General features: G+C 42.3%; 4 protein-coding genes across 8 annotated transcripts; 2 read left to right on the forward strand and 2 right to left on the reverse strand.

Moving 5' to 3' along the window:
- Window positions 1-3,871: 3,871 nt before the first annotated feature.
- On the forward strand, window positions 3,872-4,958 carry LOC121055162 (auxin-induced in root cultures protein 12-like). The gene has a single exon (XM_040526906.1). The coding sequence runs from the start codon at window positions 3,940-3,942 to the stop codon at window positions 4,723-4,725; it is 786 nt and encodes a 261-aa protein (XP_040382840.1). The 5' UTR covers window positions 3,872-3,939; the 3' UTR covers window positions 4,726-4,958.
- Window positions 4,959-8,811: 3,853 nt separating this feature from the next.
- LOC102718015 (60S ribosomal protein L32-1-like) lies at window positions 8,812-10,478 on the forward strand. 3 transcript variants are annotated; one of them, XM_006659536.3, is made up of 4 exons: window positions 8,812-8,903; window positions 9,025-9,114; window positions 9,847-10,028; window positions 10,152-10,478. In XM_006659536.3, exons 2-4 carry the CDS (start codon window positions 9,025-9,027, stop codon window positions 10,279-10,281), a joined length of 402 nt encoding a protein of 133 aa, XP_006659599.1. In that variant the 5' UTR covers window positions 8,812-8,903; the 3' UTR covers window positions 10,282-10,478. The 3 variants fall into 3 exon arrangements, with proteins under 3 accessions (XP_006659599.1, XP_015695698.1, XP_015695699.1); XM_015840212.2 differs by having other exon boundaries at window positions 8,813-8,908; XM_015840213.2 differs by lacking the exon at window positions 8,812-8,903 and having other exon boundaries at window positions 9,023-9,114.
- Window positions 10,479-11,284: 806 nt separating this feature from the next.
- On the reverse strand, window positions 11,285-15,351 carry LOC107304849 (zinc finger BED domain-containing protein RICESLEEPER 2-like). Of its 3 annotated transcripts, none has more exons than XM_015840643.2 (2): window positions 15,167-15,351; window positions 11,285-13,791 (listed from the first exon to the last, which is right to left on the reverse strand). In XM_015840643.2, the coding sequence occupies exon 2, from the start codon at window positions 13,754-13,756 to the stop codon at window positions 11,486-11,488; it is 2,271 nt and encodes a 756-aa protein (XP_015696129.2). In that variant the 5' UTR covers window positions 13,757-13,791; window positions 15,167-15,351; the 3' UTR covers window positions 11,285-11,485. The 3 variants fall into 3 exon arrangements, with proteins under 3 accessions (XP_015696129.2, XP_015696130.2, XP_015696128.2); XM_015840644.2 differs by lacking the exon at window positions 15,167-15,351 and adding an exon at window positions 14,925-15,100; XM_015840642.2 differs by lacking the exon at window positions 15,167-15,351 and adding an exon at window positions 14,920-15,099.
- A 3,380-nt stretch (window positions 15,352-18,731) lies between these two features.
- Window positions 18,732-23,488, reverse strand: LOC107304691 (zinc finger BED domain-containing protein RICESLEEPER 2-like). The gene is made up of 2 exons (XM_040527238.1): window positions 23,405-23,488; window positions 18,732-21,149 (listed from the first exon to the last, which is right to left on the reverse strand). Exon 2 carries the CDS (start codon window positions 21,138-21,140, stop codon window positions 18,855-18,857), a length of 2,286 nt encoding a protein of 761 aa, XP_040383172.1. The 5' UTR covers window positions 21,141-21,149; window positions 23,405-23,488; the 3' UTR covers window positions 18,732-18,854.
- Window positions 23,489-26,909: the final 3,421 nt, after the last annotated feature.

The following is a 26,909-nucleotide window of genomic DNA, read 5'->3' on the forward strand; positions in this document are numbered from 1 at the left end:
ATTCGGCCCAAATCCAACGTTTGTGGAAGTTGGCCCATTACCATTACTATGCTTGTCTTTCAGTTCATTTTCTTCTTGCTCTCTCTGACTATCTAAACCAAACTTAACATAAGATAATACTCCTTTTTTCTACAACTATACTATCTAAATAAAAAAAATACACATATGGATTTAATAAAAGCTAATTTAGTGTGGTAAAAGTTACTAAGTTTTTTCTTTACAAATTTGGTTGAACATAAATAAGTTTTGACTTAGGAAAAGGCCAGAAACACTGCAATATGAAACAGAGGTAGTATGTTTTTAATTCAGATGCTTATAATCTGCCATTACCAATTTCTCAATGGCTAATGTACATCTTTATTGTCTTAAAGTGGTCCGATCAAAAAGCAATTTGTCGAACCTGAAACCTGAATATCACGCCGAAAACACAGGAGATAGGATGCTAAAGAAACGCAGTAACCAGCACAAAAGGGTTGTGAACGTGCAGTGCTTGCAACTAATGTGAAACCTAACCACCCAACAAGATGGGAACACTTGGATCTGAAAAAGATTAACTTTGTACCTGAAAGCATCGTCCATCAAGGAACCTTTTTACCTACTTTATTTCAGATTTAGAAAGAATCAGAACTCATGGGACACTCTGGAGTCTGGCCCATATCCTTTTTTACCAGGTTTTACCAAATTATTTGCAGAAGGAGCCTCAGATTCAGCTAAAGTTCACCTAAAATTTCCAATCCACTCTTAAAGAGTTTAGCTTCATAGGCTAATCTAAGCTATCCCAAAGAAGCCCTGGCAGATGAAAGTGTCATGAAAAGATAGCTACTGACAAGTCCATGAGTCCAGAATCATTTCGACACTGGCATGTACACCAGACACAAATCATTGAACAAATGATGCATTCGTATACATGCAGGCACCTAATCACTTAATCAGCACATATCCTGTTATGTTTTCCCTTTGAAGCTATCTCCAATTTGTGAGATGGGGCCACTTACACCCTGTAAAACACTAGCCAATTTGATGACCAAAAAGTTGTCATTTCAGACAATCACATGCATGCCTAAAACCCAGATCATTTTTGAGTTGCTTCTACAAGATGTGTACAGGAGGAGACTGGTGCTTAGCTTATACTGAAGTGATAGGGATGTCTGAACTTTTTCTTCCTGTATAATAGCTCGTATAATTGAGTACCATATTTTTGTCTCCTTCCATTTCCATGCCAATTAAGCTTCTTAAACCCAAGTTGCAATAATCAACTGTGTGGCCTGTCACCTTTTTGCAGTTTCTGGATGGCGTTGCGTGAAGGTTTGGTATCTAATGGCCCTAGCTGGCCATTTGGCGCTACTGCAGATGGATTTATCAGTGATGATCACGGGAGTAATCGTTTCAGATTTATTTAAGTACTCCAATGTACATGGTAATACTAAAATGGAAGATGTGTTTGTTTTCTTTGCCTGTTCTTGGTGACCCCTGCCGTTGCAATTTGCGCAAAGTACGATGATTTGATTAATTTGCCGACATAATACACAGTACTGTAGTTACTGTTGTAGTAGCAGGTAGGTTCAGGCTTCAAAGTGGAGAGGCAACAGAAGTATCAGATTGTTCAGATTTTCAGTTTATAGAGTATCACAGGCACGCTTCCAAGCAACTAAACGGTGTGATCTTCATAAAATCTTTCTGTTTATTTATAAAACGCATAAAATATTTTTTATAAAAACTTTAAGTTCTGTAATTGTTAACCCTTTTAGATAATGAATGGTTAATTGCACCCTTAGATATTTTACAAGATCAGATAATTTATCATGTAATCATCTATTCGGAACAATCGGACTAAAGCTAGTGTTGTCTGCACTCTGAAATTCTGTCGAGTGTGAACCCACTGGATTTGTTGGAGCAGCTGGCTGAGACGAATCCAAAAGTACCTTGATACGTTTCATACTTCGGAATCATGTGAGATTGCGAAGGGATGTGTTTATGTATTGATTCCTGGAGATCTGCCAAATCCATAGGTAAACAGGTTCAGTTTCATACAACAAAATATCCAATCAGTCAAGAGTCACACGCGCGTTTCATGTTACTACATTCTGTTTCTTGTTAATAGCCTAGATTGGTACTAAATTATACTGTATCTGATTACTCCATTCTGAAATCTGAATGCGACCATGTGCATCCTGTAATTGCATCATCTAGTTGTCATTCCGTTCGTCATGAATCCTCGCAATTCACGGGTCAATCACTCGATTTTCAGAAATCCAATTACCCCTAGCCAGCCCTAGACTTTTTTTATGAATATGCATTGGTTCATGTGCCCCTGACAGCGACGACCATGGCTTGGTCAACAATGATACACTAGTTAACTTAACTTCAGGGTTAACTTAGGCTAATCACGATTAGCAGACTAGCAAGGCTTTTGCTGGTCGTTTCAGCTGCTGCTGCTGTTCGTCTTCTCGATCACCCCGGCCGTTGGGAGCACGCGTCAAGCTCCCACATGGATCACACATGGCATGGCCATTGGGCTCTTCTGAATCTCTGAATGTTTCAGACTTGGTGTTCTGTATCTGTTCGATCTTCAGAAAAAAAAAGGGGGGAAATTGGCCGGCTCCCAAAATCTACAGAATTGCATTGACCATTGACTGATTTAATTCACCATGTGTATGTGTATTACAGTGTGCATTAGTGGTGATGCTCCTAACATGGCTGTGGACGTGTAAGCTAAAGTTTTGCAGCCAACGCGTTGCAAGCTATTTCTGAACAATGTTGAAGAATTTAGAGTTAGGCAAGATTCAATACTAGTGGACTAGCTTAGTGCAAGTCAAGTGACCTGTGAGTTGGGTATTCAAAGCTCTTTGACAGGTATTCATGATCTATTTATATGCAGGAACACATGAAAAATTACCATTTAGACGGCATCAAATATTTTGATGTGCCTAAATTCACCTGTTCCAGACATGACATTGCTGGTTTATTTTATAAGAAATGCTACAAAACGGTATAAGCTAATACCTAAGTACCAAACATGATACACAAGTGTATATCTAGGTACCAGGCATATACTATTTTGTAAAGGTATACTGTACAAGTCCTGTTATTTTATTTACGCTCCATGTTTTGTTGATAAAACAATACTCCCTCTGATTATAAATATTTATCTTTTCTAGCATCATCTTTTTTTCTCTTGTGGTTATATTTGTAAGCTAAAATTTATTGTTGATTTTAAGGTTTTTTTGCCCTAATTTATTTTCCAATCTTTGGTTTTAAATTGCTAAGAACATGTATAGTATATAAAAGTTTACTAACAACCAAATTTTTTGTCATTATTAAGTTATTTCTCTTATGCTTAATACAAGCCAAAAGATAATATCATTAGTATAAGATTCAATCGACCTTTTTAAATTCTTGAAATTATATTGAAATATTATAAAATCTAATAAGTTTACGATATTACGTAGGTATTTTTGAAGAAAATATCTTTATATCATCCTTCTTCTTTTAAGCTAGACATTTGAGACAGAAGCGAGTGGTTTCGAAGTGTTGTTGCAACAAAATTGAACCTCCAGACAAATGACATGTTTGTTTAATATAAACCCAGAATTATACAAACTACAAACCCCACAAGTCCACAACTCGTGGCTAACACACGCAACAAGCTCACGGGAGTCAGGATTCATGTCTCATGCATTCTTGTCACCAAACCAAATGCCATCATCATTAACCCCCTAAATACTGACCAAATTTGCCTTTTCATTTCCAAAATAGTATACTTTTATTCAAATGTAAATTTACAAAGCCCCCCCCCTGAGATTCCTCCTAATTACAGATGGCCCCCACTTTTTTGAGCCTTATAAAAACTCACACTCCCACACTTGGAGGAGCCCAAGAGCCAAGCAAATCAAGCAAACCACCAACCCACTCAGCTCAGCTCCAGATCCACGCGCGGCAATGGCGCACCAGATCGCGCTGGTCGTGCTCCTCCTCGTCTCGCCGGCGGCAATGCGCGCGGCCGCGGCGGCCGGGGCGTGCGCCGGCGAGAAGTTCCCGGCGGGGAGGGCGTACGCGACGTGCGAGGACCTGCCGTCGCTGGGCGCGTCGCTGCACTGGACCTACGACGCGGCCAAGTCGTCGCTGTCGGTGGCGTTCGTGGCGGCGCCGGCGGGCAGCGGCGGGTGGGTGGCGTGGGGGCTCAACCCCACCGGCGAGGGGATGGCCGGGACGCAGGCGCTCGTGGCGCTCAAGGGCGGCTCCTCGTCGTCGGCGCCCGCCGTGAAGACGTACAACATCACCGGCTACGTGCCGCTCGGCGGCACCTCGACGCCCATCGCGTTCCCGGCTACCGACCTCGCCGCCGACGAGGGCAGCGGCGGCAAGATCCGGCTCTACGGCAAGCTGCAGCTCCACAAGGGGATGAAGTCGGTGAACCAGGTGTGGCAGGTCGGCTCCTCCGTCACCGGCGGCGCTCCCGACAAGCACGCCTTCGGCGCCGCTAACCTCGCCTCCAAGACCAAGCTCGTCCTCGGCAGCAAGGCGACGGCAGCCACCGCCCCGGCGTCCGAGCCGTCGCCGGCGCCCATCGCCGGTGGCCCCTCCCCCTCAGCCGGCGCCGGCAGCGACAGCGGCGCGTCCTCTTCCGTCGCGCCGTCCGCCAGCAAGAACGCCGCCGCCGCCGCCGGCGTCTCGGCGCCGGCGCTCGCCGTGCTGGCCTTGGTGGGTTTCTTGGCGATCGTATGATAGGTTGATAGCTTTTACTACGATTAGTGGTGTTCATTGGTGTCTGCATGAGGAATCATTTCTTGAACAATTATTTCCCTACTATTTTTTTTTGCTTTGTTTTCCAATTTTTTCTTCTTTCTTTCTCTCCTTTTATTAGTTTTTCTTTGATTTCCACTTGCAATAAAAATTGGTTGGGTGCACCTGTTGTTAATTACTAGATAAGTACAGCGATTATTACTATATTTAGTTCACCTCCCATTGATCTTCTGCAATTTGAGGCTACTAATTAATTTTGGATCTCCAGATCAGTGGCTGTGTAGAGTGTGTGCAGTTGCCTGATCTGGATTTACGTCCTGTTATGTTTGTTTCAGTTAGGGATTATAATCTGGATTATTAAGTCAGATTACTGGAAGCTGGATTTTATTATAAGCTAAAGTAAAAACGAATGATAAATATAAATAATTATTTTAAAGTATAGTAGGGTAGTAGGTCTAAAGCTACCCAATAATCTTAAAGAAAGCATATTTGGATGAGTTTATCAGATTATAATAATGTGGGCTCTGGATTATAATAACCTGTTACAATAATTATTTGTTTGTACAGCTTACTTTTAATAAGTCAGATTAGAATAATCCTAAACTGAATCAACGGAACCTTAATTATGAATAGGCCGGGTAATTACCCATGAATTGTCTTGTATTTCTTGTCAGTGAGCTTGGCAAACAGTGACTGCTGTCCTGGGCCCACCACAAACATTAGTATAGTAGGTAGAGCACTGTGCAGCCATGAATGTCTGAAACTGCATCTACGACGTACTACTCCGTCCCAAAAACTGCACAGTGGGAGATTGCATTTGTTTATGCTATTCACCTGCCCAGCTAGCTGGAGACCGTTGGAAGGAGAGTAATTCAGGATATAAAAAAATTTTAGTGCTAGGCACAAGTATTAACTTTTGATCTAGTTTCTTTTACTTTACTTCTAATCACTTATCCTGGGATACAATTTTGAATAAAACAATCACTTAGGCTATATTTCAAAATATTTTGTCATTAAATCATAGGGTCAATCGTATATAAAAATTTTACCTACAAATTATTTTTCGTTTGTAAAAATACGTTTTCGCTTATTTCTTTAAAAATTGAAACGATGGGAGCCATAGTTTAAAACGATGGGAGCCATAGTGAAGACGTAAAATTGCAAACAAAAAATAATTTGTAAATAGAACTTTTATACATGCATGTTCTAACAATATAAAAGCAACGATTGAAAAATAAATTACGATTGAAAAAAATTCGAAATTACCTTCGATTATCTTAAGGTTAAACATTTAAAATTTAACATATAGGAATAAAAAAACGAAAAGATAATTAATACCTCGACCAGCGGGATTGGCAGTTTGCCGAAACTGACAGGGACGATCCAACGGTGGGCAGCAAGTGAAGTGGAGCGGCCGCTGCTACGGTGCTATCCGATCTTGTTGCGTAGCACCGTGTGGTACACGGTTGACCCGGTTGTTGTGCCCTGTACCAGTGCAGCCTGGCAACCAATCCGACCGTCCGTTTCATGTGCCCCCCGAGATCTGACGGCCCAGGCTGCTTCTCTCGTATACATAAAAATAAGAACCAGCTAACGTCTGTACCGTGTACCTGCAGATGTGAATCTGCAGATGGCACATGGATGGTGTAGTTTTACACGCACATAGTACTAAAGTAGTAGTAGCATCATCACCATGTGTGCGTCTCTGGATGGAGGAGGCTGCAGTACAGCAATCACTCGAAAAGGTGGCAGCCACTAGTATGGGTCATCCGGACAATGAGTGCACATGCATGCTGAATGACTGAACCGTGATGCAGCCCAAATCAATGGACAGTTTGGAAGGACAGTGTAGGGTACATGCGCAATGCAAGAGCACTAGGGTTGTCGACGGGTCTCTGAGATTGGATTGGACAAGAACAACCTTGGTTCTGATCCTGAACTTCATCTCTAGCCTCGGCCTTGAAATCAAAAACATGATGAAATTCTTCCCTGACTCTGGACCTGAAGGGCCCCCGACGCCCCTAAGGAAGGTTGCATAGAGAGAGCGGGGGTATTTACTGTCGAGCATCGAAAGGTCGAAGAGGGGATGAAGACCGACGGCTGGCACCGCGCTGCCGAGTTATCACTCCGTCCCGCCTGGCCACCGTGCTACCGCTGGGATGGTGAGGGTCAGGACGCCACGTAGACTGGCCGTCGTGCCGTCCCATTTGGCCGTCGCCGCCTGGTTGGGTGAGACGGTGAGAGGGAGAGAGTGACTGAGTGAGGCAGAGAGAGATTGTAGATAGGGTCTGTTAGACTTTTTTCTAGGCTTTTTTGCTTCTTGGGCCTTGATTTAAAAGTCTAATGTACATTCTGGTCTCCGGGGGTATGAACACACCCCCACCTCGACTAAAACCGGGGCCTCGGTCCCGAATCCCTATGGGGCCATTTTATCCCCCACTCCCGTCCTCATAGGAGAAATTGCTAACCTAAAAAACACTCACTGCCTTCTTCCCTTAGATAATCTTTTCACTCATCTTTTATACTCACGGTTATTAGGCCAATATAGCAAATAAGATATTAAAGTGGTCCAAACAAAGATGCTAAATTGGACTTTTTTTAAATAAATCTATATAAAGTTCATCACGTTGTTTTGCTAAAATAAATTATTAACTTTGTTGTAGTTAATTCTATTGTTATATTAAATAGTGGCTATACAAATTAAAAAATCTTCCATGTCATCAAAGTAAGAACATCTTTCAGTACATAGGGCAAAAGTGAACGGGCCCAGGCAGAGCCGTCAAGTGTGGCTGGCGAGATGATGAGATGATTCATCTTCTTCGTTTCATCTTCTAGACTTCTACAGTTGTGTTTGGACCCTTTTGCAGTGGAGTGCAGTGAAAGGTGACCACCGACCGGAGTGCGCTCCTAGCTAGCAAATGTGTGCACATCGCTGTCAATTTTGCAACGTGGGGGCTGTTCACATACCCGGCTCTATTGCTGAGGAATGTTCACTCCGATGCCATCTTTAACGCTTACTAATTTTATTATTAGTTACTCCCTCCGTTTCGCAATGTAAGTCTTCTAGCATTAACTACTAGATTTATATAAATGTTAATGAATCTAGACACATTATACATTTATCGATCAATAAATTTAGACAAAATCAGAAAGACTTACAATATAAAACAAAGATAATACCAAGTTTTGGCATCGCACGTAACACTAAGCATTTCGGATTTAGTGGTAGTAGAACTTTGTATTATCCCACCAAATTTTTGTAAGTCCTCGAACCAAACCTCTTTAAGATTTAAGATAATGGATAGTCCGGCATTTACTTTAACCAAAGTTACAACAATATCTCAAACCACATGCTACCCAGTCTCGCTTCAACCTTTTAAATTTTACTAACGACAGAGTTATCCGTTTTTATTGTGACTTATATTGTTTTTTACACCTAGGTGTATCGCTAAGTTATTGTCATATTATACGATAATAATATAGTGGCATTATACAATTATATACATGTGTTACATAACGCATACCTGGTACGATGTAAATATGATGTTGTGTAATCATGTATTGTTAAATACATATTGATGTTAAAGTTTTCCGACTTGATTTTCCGCCTTCCAATCATTATCGGTTCTGTTTCCAAGAAAAACAATATGGTAATAAAAATGAGTGAGAGGGTTTTCCTATCATTTTTATCCCTAGCCATCGGTCCTCTTGACAAAAATCCTGCCAAATTTACGCTTTATCAATCAAATCCTGGCGATAAAAATTTCCAAATGGACACAAGCTGCTTGGATATATGATATATCATATATCACCAAATCTCCGTATGGTTTGGGCTGCGCCAGAATACCTCGGTCCATCAACGTGCCTGAGGCCCATCAGACAAGCCCAAAAGAAAGAAGATTCATATGGGCCTCAGCAGATCCAGCCCATCTATCCAAGCAGATCCAGCCCAGATCAAGCCTTTCTCCTGCTGGGCCACCGCACAAGGTGATCCCAGCCGTCCGCTTCCACCAGGAGAGATCCCGGCCGTCCATCCGATCAAGGGCCACGACTCCGCTAGGGTTTCTACCCCCGTATAAGAAACCCTTCCCCCATCCTCGCCACCGCCGCCACCGCCGCTGCGTCTTCTTCCCCGCGCGTCCTCGCTCTCCGATCCGAAGGTAAGGTGAGGCCCACCTCTACTCGCTCGAATCCGGGGGATTCTGGTTGTGGGGTGTTCTTCCTTGTTGCCTCGTTGATTCCGTCTCACTAGGTTTTGTCTGTGTGGTCGAGCGAGCGCAGATGGCGGTGCCGTTGCTGACGAAGAAGATCGTGAAGAAGAGGGTGAAGCAGTTCAAGAGGCCCCATAGCGACCGCTACCTGTGCCTCAAGGTGAGGTGCTGAGGTCTATGGCTTTGGTTGTTTTTTTCTCTCTCTCTCTGTCCGGGATGGAATGTTTACCCTGAGATTCATTCGATTTCTAACCTGTTGTCGTTGTTCTATACACTGCTGTTTAGGTTTTAGATTCGTGGATCTAGTGTTGATTGGATTAGTGGCTAAAGAGAGTGTTTTTAATTAATTGGTCTGGGCATCTGGTGATTTGCGGTGTCTTGATGCGGCAAGTAGTGTTTTGGTGTCAGACAGTGCCTCAAATGGACTAGTTTAGTGACCATGCTTGTAGAGTTTGTTTGATGTGGCTGTTTTCCCTGTAGATAAATCTTCCTTTATTCTATGTTTTTGTAATCCCGTACTCAAAAGGATGTCACATTGTTGAATTGGGTTGCTAAGAAATGAGGATGTGTGGTATCAAGAGACTGTAATTTTATACAAGCTTCAGAATCTATCCTAGTGCTGCTCTAGGTCTTATCAGAATACAAGGCCTATATGTTTAAAAAATATTGGAGTGTGCTTCGCTATGAATTACTTGTGCACCTGTTATCATGGTGATGGTGTGCTAGGTTACAGTTTCATTGATGTGAATATGACGCCACCGTTTTAGAATTTACTGCTATTGTGTTGCTTCCTCCTAGTCACTGAGCATTTGATTGTTTTTTTGGTATCTACTTACTATTACATAATGTCCTATTTGGCTTATTTTGCTGGACTTGTTTGTTATTCATCCAGCCAAGCTGGCGCAGGCCAAAGGGTATTGACTCCCGTGTCAGGAGAAAGTTCAAGGGATGCACCTTGATGCCCAACATTGGTTACGGCTCTGACAAGAAGACCAGGCACTACCTCCCTAACAAGTTCAAGAAGTTTGTGGTACACAATGTCTCTGAGCTGGAGTTGCTCATGATGCACAACAGGCAAGCACTCCATTAACTGATCTTACTGTCTGGCCGGACTCAACTTTGCTGTTTATCTGTTGTCATCAGCAGATTTAGTAGTAACAAGCCTTTCTGACAGTGAATTAATTTTCATGTCCACAGGACCTACTGCGCTGAGATCGCCCACAATGTCTCTACAAAGAAGCGCAAGGAGATTGTTGAGCGTGCCGCGCAGCTCGACATCGTGGTCACGAACAAGCTTGCCAGGCTCCGTAGCCAGGAGGACGAGTAGACTGTTCTATCTTCAGTGTAATGTTTTGGTCTGGTTTGATGATACGAAACTGTCCCACCTCCAAGTATTCTCCTTCCAATCTTTGTGGTACTGAGAAATATAACTGTTATGCCAACGTTTTTGCTACCAGCAGCTACTCTAATGTGGCCAAATCTACTATTGCATCATTAGTCTATAAACACTGTCCGCATTTCGCATTTTTGTTTCTGAATGCTAAGTTGAATTTCTTGTTGTTTGGGGGTATGCATCTAATCAGCAGATATTCCTGGTTGTGGTTTAATTTCATTAACCCAACTGAGGTTCCTGAGCTATGAGCTTGTGAATACTCTGAAGGCTCATCTCATTTTGTGCTAGATCGTGCAGTTATCCACTGGCTTCTTACCCTAAATTCTCTGCATTTGTGCATCCGATTAGAATGATCAACGAAATAATCAGAGGTTTATACAGTCTCGGCTTCCAGTGGAGCATGGGAAGGTTTATTCGAGTCATCTGCTGTGAGAGCTGGTGCGACCAAATCAAACATGCTCACCGCTTTATACTTTTATGCTTTTATGTCAGAAAAATGTAGCAATATTTTCAACACAAAGTAACTATATAGTATCATAATATATCCACTGTTAGACGTAATGAAACGAATTAGCACCTGCTAAATTTTCTTGAATTATAGAGGTGGACTTGTGCTTATGATGCACAAACACATCAAACTATGTTGATGGCACTGTTGTCAGCAGCAACTGGCCGTTTGCCAATGAATCAAAATGTCTCCAACACCAACCAACTGATCTGAGCAACCTGTGTCCTGCGAAAATGTGCCATTATAACATCACCTGTCGGACTTAAACTCTCAGATGAATCAAAGCAAGAAAGAATCAATGAACTAGATTCTCTCAGATGAATCAAAGCAAGAAAGAATCAATGAACTAGATTCTACATAACCACGGCTCACAACGACGTGCAGCCAACAAAAGCATCAGGATATCTCACAGCCACAAGCAAAAGTACATCACGGCAAAGCACCTCGAGGCTGTTAAGGGGTCAATCTGAACAACAGGAACACTCTAGAATGCAAATTACTGCTAGGGGATAGAATTTAAAGCTAGAACACAACCAAGACGCATTCTCTCTATGTTCTAGTACACTAACGCAGCTCAGTTCATAGACAAATAAAGACAAAAACAACCGATTATTAATAATAAATAACAACCTAGGTCTCCGCCTTCACCAATGCAGTACTCGGAGCTTCAGGGATGGCCGGAGCATACTGGAGCCAGTCTTTTGTGCAGAATAGCGCCTCAACGGTTTCAGGACGCAGCGAGCTTCTGTAGTCGTCAAGAATGCGGCTTCCTATTGCTGCAGCCGAAAAGATAGAGCTGCCACTGCTCACCATGGACATTGGGATCGCTAGTATGTCGCGCGCCATCTTCGACAGTGTAGGAAACTTAAGGGTGTTAAGCTTCCACCAGTCCAAAATATCGAACTCTTGGATTCGGGGGGTGAGGGCTTCTTCCAAGTACTGCTCTAACTCAGACTTTGTGGGCTGACTTACTGCTATCTCTGAGAGATACATGTCAAAGTCCAAAAGCCCATCACCAGTAGAAGGCTGAGTTACTTGAGCATTATTCTCACCGGCCAGTGCAGTTTTATTAGCTTCCCCTTGCTCAACGAAGGCAGGTGTTAAGGGGAGGGGCTGGGCAACATACTCTTTGTAAAGCTCATGAACAGCATCATCCACAACCTTAACATACCTTGCAGCCTCAACACCATAAATTTTTGAGTAACTGAACTCAACAAGCTTCATCTTGAAGCGTGGGTCCATCACAACAGCAATGGCAAGCACAAGGTTGCAGTCCTTCCAGTACTTGTCAAACCTCTCGTGCATATCTTTGGCAATGGTGCTGAAAACTGGATCTTCATGCGCTATGGCGTTTGAAAGCTCCAACTGAAGTTTCCAAGCCTCATGGAAAAAGATATTTGAAGTTGGGTTTGCTGCAGCCATGATGCTATGAGCAGAATCATAGAGCAGCTTAAGATAATTGCAAGCTGCTTCCACCTTCTTCCAATCCTCTGCGGAGGGTGCTTCGTTATAGTTATCATCACATGTCTCTAATGTGGTGAATGCCTGCCTATAATCCAAGGCAGCTAAAAGCATAAGGTATGTCGTATTCCACTGGGTTGTAACATCAAGACAAAGGGTCTTGGTACTGGGAATCTCTAACTGAAGAGCAATCTCAGCAAATTTCTCCTCACGGACAGGCGAAGCTTTTATGAACTTTATGCTTTCACGGATATTATAGATAACACCGTGAATAGAAGCAATGACATCCTGCGCGACTGCATTCAGGATATGGGCGTAGCACCTCACAACAAATAGCTGACCCTTGAGCATGAGGGTGTTCTTATTGGAGAGATAGTCTCTCAGATTTGCACTGTAGATATCATGCGACGAGCAATCATTATCCAAAGTGATGGTGAACAGCCTGTCTTTCATATTCCAGTCTGCAAGGCTTGAACTGATAGCTTCACTAAGTGCATTCTCCGAATGCGGAGAAGATACCATCATAAAGTTAAGCATTCTCCGATGCACTTTCCAGTCAGTGTCAATAAACTGACCCGCAACTGAAACATAGCCAAGAGTTTGACTAGTTGTCCACAATCCTATAGTGAGGCTGATCCTTCCAGGCATAGTGCTGAATGCTTGCAGCAGATTTTCCTTTTCTTTTTGGTAAACCGAATACACCTCACCCTCAATTGCATCAACATCTGCCACCCTGAACCGAGGCTGCAGGCTCTCAATGAAAGCGGTGAATGCTGGCTGTTGAACAATGTGAAGCGGGTAATCATGCAAAATTATCATCTTCGCCAGATACGAGCAGCTACGGTCTTGATCAAATGTGGCATTTGCATAACCAGTATACCTGTAACGCCTCTTAGCAGGGCGTTCTGCAGTACCCTCACCCTCATTGTCAGTTCCAGGTACTGAAGGTAGCGCCAGCTTCCTGTCTTCGCTTTTCAACATCGGACATGACCCCAGGGTGATGTGCCTCTTGAGATGGCTTGTACCTGCGATTTTGGAGCCAGAACTGTATGCAAAGGTTTGCTTACATAAATTGCAGCATGCCCTTGAGGACCCCCCTGGCATGGCTTCAATAGTGAAATGTTCCCACACTAGTGACTTCTTACGCCGCCGTCTTGATGGGGTCGGTGTGATTGCCTCAACATTGACCAGCTCATTCCCATGAATCATCTCATCACCACTCACCATCTCATTAACATGAACCAACTCATTACCATGGATCATCACACCCCCCTGAACCATTTCATCATTCCCATGGATCATGTCATTCCCATGGACCATGGCATTCCCTTCAACCATGTCATTACCATTGACCATTTCGTTACCTTGAACTGTCTCATTGCCATCGACCATCTCACTGTCCTGCACCATTGTATTGTCACTGATGTTTGGTTCAGCCATGCTTAAGATAGACTAGCTGATGGAGCCTTAATGGCCTGTCAATGTCATTAGAATTAAAATGAAGTCAGGTCTAATGTAGTAAAACGACAACACTCAGTTCACAAATAAAACTCAATACACAAAATATCAGACAATGCCACAAACTGGTCAACGCAAAACAGATAACAAGTTATAAATCTTTACAAGTATTAGTATGACTATACATTTGTTTCACCAAAAAATCTGACAGAAACAAACAATATAGTTTTCAGACGATATTCAGGTATCAAGTTTACAAATTTAAGTTTTAGATTCTAGCAGCAGACCTATTTGAGGCATAACCAATTTGCCAAATAAAATGATGACACTTAAATAAGTAAAACATAGAAGCACACAGCCTTTGGAAGGCTCTATTTGCCCCCTTAAAAGAAAATGTGCTTGGTAGGGGAACAATCTATATGTTTCTGAGGTTCAATATAAAATTGTACGCATCACAACAAATCTAACAGAAAAGGCAGACAGTTTGCTCAGAAATTGCAGTAGAAAAAAATATTTAAGAATCACAGCGAAAACTAAGCCACCCTAATGTACTTGACTAGTACAAATAACAACAGTTAGACCAATGACAAATATACATAGGTTGGAACAAAATAGCCGGCCCTGCATAATATAGCTTTACTTTGAACAAATGCAACTAGCGCAGATTCCTTTCGGCAACGTAAGCTCACATTATTTATGATTGTGATGGCCGATAGAACAGCAGATAGGCCCAACAATCCAAGGATACCTATCTAAAACAACAACAAAACATATATTTCCATAGTTCTAGTTTGTGCGCATACCAGCTGCTCATTTCCATCACATGAAAGGGAAGTCAAACCACCCTACCTCTAGATCAAAACCCTCGCCAACTAAAACCATCCATCCTTAAGCATGCGTTGAGCTATATACAATTTTTTTCTGCGGAAAGCACAGCAGCAAAGTAATCAACCTCGCAACCAAACAAACATGTCGATGAAATTCCGAATCATCATCCCCTCCAAAAAAAACGAGACCATAAATCCTACCCATCCGAACCCCATCAGAAATCCCGCTGAGCAGACACGACCACCCAAACCCATCCTGAAACGAGCGCGGACGACAAACGGGAGATTGAAGCTGAAACACAACATAAATTCGATGACCTGACATTTCCTTCGTTGGCGAAAGGAATCTGCGCCAAAAAAATCAAATCCCTCAAGCTCGCAGCCTCCCCTCTCGCTCTCGAGAGGCAAAACGAGCTGAAGCCGCCGCCGCCGCGGCTCAGATCCAGACGCATCACCCAAAAGTACCCCAAACACCGTAGATCTCAGGCAGAGGCGAGCAGCAGCAGAAGCAGAGTATGGGGGAGGGGAGGGGGAGGGGGAGGGGGAGAGTGAGAGCGAGGCTTACGGGCAGGACCGCAGGAGGAGGAGGAGAGGATCGATCCAAAGCGCGGCGGGGTTAGAGGGCTCGGCCCAAGAAGGACGAAGGCCGAGAGGGGAAACCCTAGATCTGCCTCCGCCCGCGGGGAGAGAGTGGGTGGAGGCGGCCGGAGGCGAGGGGAGAGAGAGAGACACGCAGCGCAATGCGATCGATCGATTTCCCCCTTCGCGGCTGTGGAAACAACCCCGCGGGATTTAATGGGCTCGCGGCCCACTGCGACGGCAGAAAAAAAAAAGAAAAAGAGGAAGCGTGCTCTGCCTGGGCGGGCCCACATGCAGCGTCACTCCGTCGCCAGCTAGGCTGGCCTTCTTATTTTTTGGGAAATTTCGTAGCTGCTCACAAGCAATCTTAAATCTGATTGGATTGGATTTGATTGCATAAAAGCACTCTGGCCCAATTTGGGCTTGGATGGCTAAAAAACTAAGCTGGTGATTCTAAAGACAAGCCCATAAGATGAGTGATATTTTATTTTAGAAAGCTAAACAATATGTCTGCACTTGAAAAATAATTTGTAAATAAAATTTTTTATATACATGTTTTTAGTGATCTAAAAGCAAAGTCTGAAAGATGAACTGTGATTAAAAAAAATCCTAAACTCAACTCAATATTTAAGGTTGAAAATATAAATTTTAGCTGAATTTAAATGCATTAGGGAACAGAAATTAGATTTGTTGTGATTATGGAAACAAGAAAGAAACACAGGTCTAAAACTAATCTTGATCGGTTAGCAGGAGGTGCAGATTTTGTTTGGAGGTATCCAACTCCTTGGGATAGATGCATCCAAGCTAGAACTATCTCTGGTTGATGAAGGGGGAATTTAATGCTAAATTTCATCTGATCAACAAGGAGAATAAGTTCCTGTGGATCCTTGTGGCAATGTATGAACCGACTCGACATGATTTCAAGGCTAGTTTCCTAGCTGAATTTGTTCATACTTTTAAACAAGATCACCTTCCGAGATTAATCAGGGGATTTCAATATCCCAAGGAGCAGCACAAGAAAGAACAATGACTGATTTAATAACCATTGGCTTTCCTTTTTCAATGTTGTAATTGGCATCTTTGATCTTAGAGAGATAGATCTAATGGGCAATCCGTTTACTTGGGCAAATTCGCTTCCAACTCCAACTTATTTGAAGTTGGTCATGGTTTTAATGACTATGGAATAGGAGTCCAAGTACTTGCTTGTACTGGTACATGCTCTCCATAGGGGATTATCGGATCATACTCATTACTTCGCAGTAGTGTGGAGGTTTTCATGAGGAATCATAAGAAGTTCAAAATTGAATTAGCTTGGTTCCTAATTGAGGATTTCCATGATCATGCTGTTGACATATGGAATAAGTCGGCTAAGGGCCGCAATATAAACATTGGAACAATAAGATGAGTGTGTTATGCAAGCATCTAAGTGGGTGGGCCACCACACGCTATTGGTACAGATAGACAGGAGAAAGCTAAATTGTAAAATACTATGGATTCCCTTGATATCGCAGCCAAGAAACGAGGCCTAATTGCTCATTCTAGGGATTAGTTAGCGAGCCTTCTTCGGGAAGAAGAGACCAAATGGTACCAAAAGAAAACGTCTTCAACGTTCTTCGAGGTGATAATAGTGCCACTTATTATTATATGATTGCCAACGACAAGCTTAGGAAGAAACAAACATTTTACCTCATTCAAGAAGCGGGAAGATTGAGGACAATGGAGCTTTAAAAAGAATTACATCACTAAATTTTATAAGAAACTTTTTGGGCAATCGAACTCAAATCCCATGACACTAGACGTATCTAGAACCAATGACATTTCCAAAGTTACTCAGGCAAAAAAAAAAACTTTCTTATTACACCATTCTCCAAGGAGGAGGTACATGCGACAGTCTTTTGCATGGAAAATAAGAAAGCTCCAGGACCAAACGGTTTTCTAGTATAATTCTATCGAACATTTTGGGATGTAATCAAACATGTTTTATTGAATTTCATGCAAAAGCGAAAGATGCTAACCTATGCTTTATTGAAATTTATTCAATGAATTTCATGCAGGTAACCTCCTTTGTTTAGCCTAAACTTTGGGGTGATTACTCTCATACCCAACGTCAAAGAGGCTAACCGAATACAACAATACATACCAATTTGACTATTAAATGTCAGCTTCAAAATCTTCACTAAGAGCAGGTACAATAGCAGGCTATAAGCCAACTATAAGCATATTTTAAAGAGATAAGAGGAGAGAGAAGAGAGATGAGCTACTAATTTGTAGTCAGCTGCACACGAACTCCCAGACAAAATGTGTGTATGACATGCGGGATCATGTATTAATGTTTTGTAGATAACTATTGTATGAGTTGACTATTAGATTGGCTATAAAAGAATTGGAGCTAGTAGTTGGCTATACTATTGAACTTGCTCTAAGGTTGCCACCAATAGAATAATTATGTGGCTAATCATATGATGATTCCAACAAAAAGTGCTTTTATGCATGGATGCACCACTCTTCAAAGGGATATCGTTATACATGAATCCATGAGATGCATCGCAAGAAGATGAGTGGGGTTATTTAAGATAGACTTCTAAAAGTCGTGTGCTAAAGTCAAATGACTATTTTGCTACAAACTCTTTGAATGAAAGGGTTTTCGCCAAAGTTAACATCTTGTATCGAGTCCTTCATTTTAGGAGAAAGTATAGACATAAAAGTCAATAACTACATTGGGCGTTTCTTCCCGACAAAGAAAGACCGTCAATTGGGGACCCCCTCTCTCCTATACTTTTCAATCTTATAGTTGATGTCCTTATGTTCTAATTCATAATACACCATATCTTTTTATGAAATATATACTCCTATAAAAAATAGTAGTGGTGGTGGCACCACCATCTATCCTCACTACAGTTTTATAATTTAGCGCTCAAATTTCTTGATATTAAAACCAGTTAAATATAGATTGATATCTATATATAAGTTCAAATTAAGGCGACTATTTCATATAATAAAATTTGATAACTCCGTAGCAAAGTACGACTATTTAACTAGTATATATAGAAAAAGGCTTGTAATTTGAAAATGTTGCTAAATAATTTCGAACAATTACCAGGTCGTAAAATCAACTTTCATAAAAATGAATTATATTTTGGCGAGTCCCAGGCCTTTCAGGCTCATTACAGTGATCTTTTCGGTTGTACAGCATGCGATTTCCAGAATATACACAGCGAATTCAAGAAGTGTAGTAGTGCTCATGATGCACAAACAGATCTGTCGCATTCACCAATGCGCACCAAGCTGTGTGTTGATGGCGGTGTTGTCAGAATCATCATCAGTAACGGAAGAACCCATCAGCGTTGCCTATTGTTAAGGGTGAATCATCATCATTTAATATAGCATCACCTTTTAAGCATGAAAGAATTAGACTACACAGCCAAGGCTGGCAGCAGCGTGCAGCCAACACAGAAGCAATCAGGATATCTCACAGCCTCAGGCAGTTAAGGGTGTCACAATAGGTCAATCTGAACAACAGGAAAAAAAAAATCTAGAATGCAAAGTACATCTAGGAGATGGTATAAAGCTACTAGAACACAAGCAAGTCGCATTCTCTCTCTGTTCTAGGACACCAGCTAAGCTCGAAGATAAAAACAAGACAAACCGATCGATTATTAACAACAAATAACAACCTAGGTCTCCACCTTCACCAATGCAGTACTCGGGGCTTCAGGGACAGCCGGTGCATACTGGAGCCAGTCTTTTGCGCAGAATATTGCCTCCACGGTTTCAGGACGCAGCGAGCTTCTGTAGTCGTCAAGAATGCGGCTTCCTGTGGCTGCAGCCGAAAAGATGGAGCTGCCACTGCTCACCATGGACATTGGGATCGCCAGTATGTCTCGCGCCATCTTCGACAGCGTAGGAAACTTAAGGGTGTTCAGCTTCCACCAGTCCAAAATGTCGAACTCCTGGATGCGAGGGGTGAGGGCTTCTTCCAAGTACTGCTCTAACTCACACTTTGTGGTCTGACTTACTGCTATCTCTGAGAGATACATGTCAAAGTCCAAAAGACCATCACCGGTAGAAGGTGGAGTTACCTGAGCGTTATTCTCACCGGTGGGTGCGGTTTTATTGGCTTCCCCTTGCTCGAGAAAGGCGGGTGTTAAGGGGAGGGGCTGGGCAATATACTCTTTGTAAAGCTCATGAACAGCATCATCCACAACCTTAACATATTTTGCGGCCTCAACACCATAAATCTTAGAGTAACTGAACTCAATAAGCTTCATCTTGAAGCGTGGATCCATCACAACAGCAATGGCAAGCACGAGGTTGCAGTCCTTCCAGTACTTGTCAAACCTCTCGTGCATATCTTTGGCAATGGTGCTGAAAACTGGATCTTCATGCGCTATGGCGTTCGAAAGCTCCAGCTGAAGTTTCCAAGCCTCATGGAAGAAGATATTCGAAGTTGGATTTGCTGCAGCCATGATGCTATGAGCAGAATCATAGAGCAGCTTAAGATAATTGCAAGCTGCCTCCAACTTCTTCCAATCCTCTGCGGAGGGTGCTTCGTTGTAGTTATCATCACATGTCTCTAATGTGGTAAATGCCTGCCTATAATCCAAGGCAGCTAAAAGCATAAGGTATGTTGTATTCCACTGGGTTGTAACATCGAGACAAAGGGTCTTGGTACTGGGAATCTCTAACTGAAGAGCAATCTCAGCAAATTTCTCCTCACGGAAAGGTGAAGCTTTTATGAACTTTATGCTTTCACGGATATTATAGATAATTCCGTGAATAGAAGCAATGACATCCTGCGCGACTGCATTCAGGATATGGGCGTAGCACCTCACAACAAATAACTGACCCTTGAGCATGAGGGTGTTCTTATTGGAGAGATAGTCCCTCAGATTTGCACTGTAGATGTCATGCGATGAGCAATCATTATCCAAAGTGATGGTGAACAGCCTGTCCTTCATATTCCAGTCTGCAAGGCTTGCACTGATAGCTTCACTAAGTGCATTCTCCGAATGAGGAGAAGACACCATCATAAAGTTAAGCATTCTTCGATGCAATTTCCAGTCAGTGTCAATAAACTGACCCGCAACTGAAACATAGCCAAGAGTTTGACTAGTTGTCCATAACCCTATAATGAGGCTGATCCTTCCAGGCATAGTGTTGAATGCTTGCAGCAGATTTTCCCTTTCTTTTTGGTAAACCGAATACACCTCACCCTCTATTGCATCAACATCCACCACCCTGAACCGAGGCTGCAGGCTCTCAATGAAAGCAGTGAATGCTTGCTGTTGAACAATGTGAAGTGGGTAGTCGTGCAAAATTATCATCTTTGCCAGATACGAGCAGCTACGGTCTTGATCAAATGTGGTATTTGCATAACCAGTATAATTGTAACGCCTCTTAGCAGGGCGAGGGCGTTCTGCAGTACCCTCACCCTCATTGTCAGTTCCAGGCACTGAAGTTAATTGCAGCTTCCTATCTTCGCTTTTCAACATTGGACATGACCCCAGGGTGATGTGCCTCTTGAGATGGCTCGTACCTGCAATTTTTGAGCCAGAACTGTATGCAAAGGTTTGCTTGCATAAATTGCAGCATGCCCTTGAGCAACCCCCAGGCATGGCTTCAATTGTGAAGTGCTCCCACACTAGTGACTTCTTCCGCCGTCGTCTCAATGTGGTTGGTGTGGTCACCTCAACATTGACCAGTTCATTCCCATGAACCATCACATCAACACTGACCATCTCATTACCATGAATGATCTCATTATCATGGATCATTTCACCCCCCTGAACCATGTCATTGTTCCCATGGACCATGCCATTCCCTTGAGCCATCTCCTCATTCCCATGGACCATGGCATTCGCTCCAACCATCTCATTCCCATGGACCATCACATTCGCTTCAACCATCTCATTACCGTTGACCATTTCGCTACCTTGAACTGTCGCATTGCCATCAACCATCTCGCTATCCTGCACCATTGTATTATAACTGATGTTTAGTTCAGCCATGCTTAAGATAGACTAGCTGATGGAGCCTTAATGGACTGTCAATTTCATTAGAATTAAAATCAAGTCAGGTCTAATGTAGTAAAACCACAACACTTTCAGTTCACAGATAAAACTGAATACACAAAATATCAAACAATGCCTCAAACTAGTCAACGCAAAAGAGATAACACATGATAAATCCTTACAGGTATTAGTATGGCAATACATTTGTTTCACCCAAAAAACTCACAGAAACAAACAATATAGTTTTGAACTTTTGAAATAAAGAGATTATCTGAACATCCTAATTTTTTATATTGAATAAATCATATAAATCGTTGCTGTAGCTTCACCTGTTAATACTGTTACCAGACAACCTTAAGTTGAGTCAAGTAAGCACCTTGATCATCATTAATCCTTTAATAGAGCCTTGTTCATTATAATAATGCTTAAATATTTCCCTTACATTATTGGATTTCGTTTGTGGATTGATGACATTTCTGAAGAGTGCCTTGCTATCTGGCAAGTGCCCAATGCCATCACAAACAATTACTTATATAAATTGCCCCTCGTTGATTTTTAACAACTATAGATGGACCCTCATTGATTGGTTGCCTTTTTTTTTTTCATCTTCCTAGTTCAAGAAGATGAATTTATTCTGGGAAGGAGGGAGTACTTCACTGTAACAGTGTGCTATTTCTGTTAGCTGTAAACTATGCTATGAGAAGACATTTGAACTGCTATCTAAAAAATAGAACAGTTTGGAAATTATTGGTGCTGGATGAGTCTTGATATTGGTTTGATTGTACAGTCAATATGAAATGGAATGGGATGATGCTATTGGTCATAATTTAGGGGTTTTAATGAAGTGTTTTTTTTTTTGATTGGAGGCATTCTGAAAATTCTAAAAAGTGAAGATGAAGGTATTCTGAAAAACGCCAACAAAAATTATGACAGCATTCTGAGAAACACCCTAGAAAGTTCTTACAACATTCTTAAAAATGCCAGCTTACACAACTTTTGAGGTGTTTATCCAAAGCGTAGTGCATCATTTTCCCCGACACAAGTAAATATGACGTTCTCAAAAGGGTTAATTAAATTAACGCCATTAGGGCGTTTTGAAATATGCTACAATTAACTGATTGGAAAGATGCTACTACAAGAATTAAAAAATTGGAGTTATGCACCTATGTATGTCTGAGACGGTGTTTGACTCGTTGTCTGTCTTTTACTACCTTTGACTACCGTATTTTCGTATGGACCGTAATACCCCTGCTCCATTGCCTTACTGACCGAGAGAGAGGGATGCGGCTCACTAGATCCCCTCCCCTTGCCTAAACCTAACCTAAGCCGAGCCGGCAGAGCACGCGGCAGCGGCAGTAGACGCCCTCCTTGCCACTACGATGAGGCGCCGGAGCAAGCGGAGGCAGAGGAAGGCGGCGCCGGAGCAAGCGGAAGGTGACATGGGCAGAGCAGCACGCAGCAAGCTGCGACAATGCAGGCAAGGTCTGGACCAAGCAGCAACAGAGTATGCAGCAGAGCAATCAGTGCTCGCTTGTAGCAACCAAAATTGAACAAATTTTGTAGAATTAGTCGGACGGATTGTAATTTCGTATACATGTACATGCAGAAATGTTGTGATCAAAATTGCATAAGATTTGTTGACATGGATCTAGAGCAATATTAGCATGAAGTAGCAGGCAAAATTTGAACATACATGTATACATCAATGCCGAATAGATTTCTGCAATATATGCTCTAACTTTTTGATTCTTACGATTTCCAATTAGTTAAATTGTAATAGCATATTTCAAAATGCCCAAATTTATAATGTCATCAATATAATTAACCCTTCTCAAAATGCCTTAAAAGATCATTAAAGGCGTTTTTTTTCTTATCTGAGGCGTCTTGGAATGCCTGCTAGATTGTACTGTCCTGTAGAGCGTGGCCATGAAATTTCACTCTCTCACAAGAGAAGAAAAAAAAAAGGAGACAAATCCTACCCATACGAAACCCCCGCCACATCCACAAATCTGCTCTGAGCAGACGCGCGGCCATTCAAATCCACACTCAAACGCGGCAAAACGGGCAAAGGGACATCTGAGCTAAACAAAACAAAAACGCTCCCCTCTCGACAGGCAAACGAGCTGAGCTGAGCCAGCGGCGTAGTGAGCAGAAGCAGAGCTTGGGGAGAGAGAGGGAGAGGGAGGGAGGGAGAGAGCGAGAGAGAGACTTACAGGAGGAGGAGGAGGAGGGGAAGAAGAGGATCGATCCAAACGCGGCGGGCTCGGCCCAAGAAGGACGAAGGCCGAGAGGGGAAACCCTAGATCTGCCTCCGCCCACGGGGAGAGGGTGGGTGGAGGCGGCCGGAGGCGAGGGGAGAGAGAGAGAGACGCGGAAGCGCAATACGATCGATCGATTTCCCCCTCGAGATTGGAACAGCGCCGCGGGATTTAATGGGCTCGCGGCCCACTGCGACGACAAGAAATACGGACGAGGCGTACTCTGCTGGGCCGGGCCCACCCGCTGTGTCACGCCACGTCGACACCCACGCTGGCCCGCGGGGCAATTTTGTTTTTTTTTTAAATTCCAGTGGGCGTCGGTGGGCCCCGGCGGTTGTATGGGCCTTTAGATTGGCCGTTGATTTCGGATATCTAGTCCACTATTTGATGAACACACAATTATAACTAGCTTTTTTTTTTGTTTTAATAAAGTTGTTAATTTATAATTTACAGTTATTTTTCATGCAACGCTGTAATAATTGGTTGTAGCTTTTGTCAAGCAAATACCGGAATGAATGAATTTCATTATCTACGAAAATCTTAAGTATGCATTTGCTTTAACCGATGGCTGGTTTAACCTTTTTGTCTTTTGAGTCGTTTTAGTTTAGAGATACTAAATTTGCATGAGATTTGAAAAATGATGGGATTATATGAAATCATTTGACCGTAAAACCAATGTTTATATGCCATAACTCATAATACCTGCAGTTTTCTGACCATAAAACTTGGGTTCTCTGAAATTTACTCATGCCCCATTTGATTCAAAGGAAATTTATAGGAATTTTAGAGAAATTTTTCCTACAAAGCCCTTTGAATCAAAGGAATGAACCCTATGAAATCATATAAAATTTCTATGGAATGCCTCTTCCCGTATAAGTTTTGGAGGAAATTTAACAAGAGGTATAACCTCATGGAAAAAATCCTTTAGGTCTTTATCTCACCTCAAATTCATGTGTTTTTCTTGTGATCCAATCAAATGACCATTCCTACATTTTTTCTGTGTTTTGCAATTCTCTGTTTTACACTTACATTTCTGTCAGAATTCTATGTTTTTTCTATTCCTCTTTTTTTTTCAAAGGGGCTCAAATGGTTATTTTAGTCTTGGTTCATCATTGAATTCTCCCAGATATGTGTTAACAGATAAAATTCCAGAAGGATTAACGGGAGTTTAATAACATATACCTTTGCAAATTCATAATTCTGATTCTTATTTTTTGAAACTTCGTACTTGCACGTAAGCAAGCTTTGAGGCTTGCGATTTGATTTGATAGGATTGGATTGCATAGAAGCACTGTTCTAGTGAGTCTGCTTGTTGATTGGAGATCAAAGTAAGGTACCTGGAAATGGCAAGCGGCCCAAATAGGTTTCCGGACATATCCATTTTTAGCCGGTTTGCTTAGTTTTTTTTTTCTTAACATAATTGTGGATGGTAGATGATGGATTGCTCATAGGGTTTAATTAAACAATATAATATAAGCTTGAAATAAGTAATCTAAGTAATACTGATGAAGAGATGAAGAGAGATTTTAGAGAAATCGTATTTCTTTTATTGTAATCCGTTCGATAATCCACCATCCGTAATCAAGCTTTAGCTGAAAAGAACGCCGCCGACGTCTATTTAGAAGTATTTATTTACATCGATTTGAGCTTTCAAAGGCAATGGGATTCAGTATCAGACTAAACCAACAAAGAAATGCTATTGCACACTTCAGCTGGGCTAGCCATTTGTCGCCAATTTTTAGGTCATTCTCAGCATGGCAGATAAAACTGGTAGTAGATCTCTACAAGTGTAAGAAACAGATGCAGGTTTCTGCTTCACCTCTCTTCACTCCAGTGATGTATGGAATATCTCCATCATTCTTGCTTGCTGCTCCAAGTTCAGTACATCGTACTGGTAAGACAATTAGTTTCTTAACTGAATAATTTAACACTGCTACATATTCAAGATGTTCAGAGAGGTGGGTGTGGAAAAGGCATACTTCCTGAGCAGCCGTGAATCGTGATATTGTTCTTACCTACGGCTCTGCCAGTAGCACTAGAGCAGATGACAGAAATGACTTGTCAGCAATTTCAGCATGTCAAGGATCAAATTGAGCAGGAAAAGTAAAAAACTGAAGCTGCCTTTGAATTGAGAGGGATTAAAAAAAAACACAAAGTTCAGAGAGAATCCAATAAAGGAGCTCCTTTTTGTGTTCACTCTTTGCAAAGGAACATCAATGTTAGGTCGAGTAGAAGACAGCTTTTCTGACGAGAGTTCCACGGCTGCTACAGCAGCAAAGCTACAGTGTTATCACTGTCTCACAAAGTGAAAGATCTCGCACAGTTGGACACCCAAAGCTAATCTTTGACTTTTTTATCGTCATTGAAAAGTAATTTAAGGTACCAAGAATTTTAGTACCTTCTTTAGACGCAGACGCAGATAATCCATGCTTTAACTTTCTGCAATTCAAAGCCACATTGGCCGAATGTTCTTGTTCCAAAAGGCTTCAGTGCTGACAGTTCAGGATGAGCACTACAACTACTACTGCTGCAAATGCAGAACAGCAGTTTGGCATAAGGTTTGAAGTAAGTAGAGAGGCCTACTTTGGAATAAAGCAGACTGCAGCAAAGCCTGTGGTGATGCCTAACATTGCAGTGTCCTCTGAATACCTGCAGTGGCAACAGCTTAGCAGCATAATGTTTTCTGGCAACAGCTTAACAGCATAATGATCTCTTTCCATGTTTTATCTTCCTTTTCAGGGCATTGTCTGAAAAAAATCTTCCTTTTCGGGTCACTCATGAACCACACACAATGAACTCCATGGAGATTGCCCGAAAGTTCAGAACACGAGAATTTTACAGGATATAGTTCAATCCTCGTGAAACCGAGGAAAATTAACCGTCCAAGGTCAATATCATGAAACTTACTTGCATTAAAAAAAAAAGAAATTTCTATGACTGACTGGCTAACTTCCTAGCTACCATCTAGAACGTAGGAAAAGCTATGCCTTTTCTTATCGTCCTTCCAACTTTGCGAGTGCAACTGCAAATGCAACAGTAAAAGTCAAAAGCTGCAAGCAAAGGAGTTTTTTCTTCAGAGATTATTGCCGGCGAAGCACGTAGTACCAGTACCAAGTCATGGCAGCAGCACTGTACCAACGCATATGCAGCACCACTGTACCTGCAGCCGCGAGTTCATGGCGGTGGCCGGAAATCCACCGCCGGTACAGCTACGGCGAGCGCGGCCGGCCGGCAGCTGGCCGATGAGACGGTTCGGCCGTGGCGCCATTGCTGCCGGCCTGGGTACGTACGGGAGATCGAGGCAAGAACGAGAGAGAGGGGGTATCAATGGCGATCGAGCGCCTGTCCGTCAGAACGGTTGAAATTGATTACAGTGATGATAATTCAGATGCATCTATAATCTGAATTACAGTAGGTTTATTGTGCAATTTAACTGCTTATCAGGTCATAGTAATTTGAG

This window comes from Oryza brachyantha, chromosome 8 (assembly GCF_000231095.2).
Source record: "Oryza brachyantha chromosome 8, ObraRS2, whole genome shotgun sequence".
Taxonomy (NCBI): Eukaryota; Viridiplantae; Streptophyta; class Magnoliopsida; order Poales; family Poaceae; genus Oryza; species Oryza brachyantha.

Excerpts from the sequence above, each read along its gene's own strand:
- LOC121055162 (XM_040526906.1), top strand. The coding sequence starts at position 3,940 with ATGGCGCACCAGATCGCGCTGGTCGTGCTCCTCCTCGTCTCGCCGGCG.
- LOC102718015 (XM_006659536.3), top strand. The coding sequence starts at position 9,025 with ATGGCGGTGCCGTTGCTGACGAAGAAGATCGTGAAGAAGAGGGTGAAG. Across the intron at positions 9,115-9,846 it reads ACCGCTACCTGTGCCTCAAG|CCAAGCTGGCGCAGGCCAAA; the intron begins GTGAGGTGCTGA and ends TTATTCATCCAG. Across the intron at positions 10,029-10,151 it reads TTGCTCATGATGCACAACAG|GACCTACTGCGCTGAGATCG; the intron begins GCAAGCACTCCA and ends TCATGTCCACAG.
- LOC107304849 (XM_015840643.2), bottom strand. The coding sequence starts at position 13,756 with ATGGCTGAACCAAACATCAGTGACAATACAATGGTGCAGGACAGTGAG.
- LOC107304691 (XM_040527238.1), bottom strand. The coding sequence starts at position 21,140 with ATGGTTGATGGCAATGCGACAGTTCAAGGTAGCGAAATGGTCAACGGT.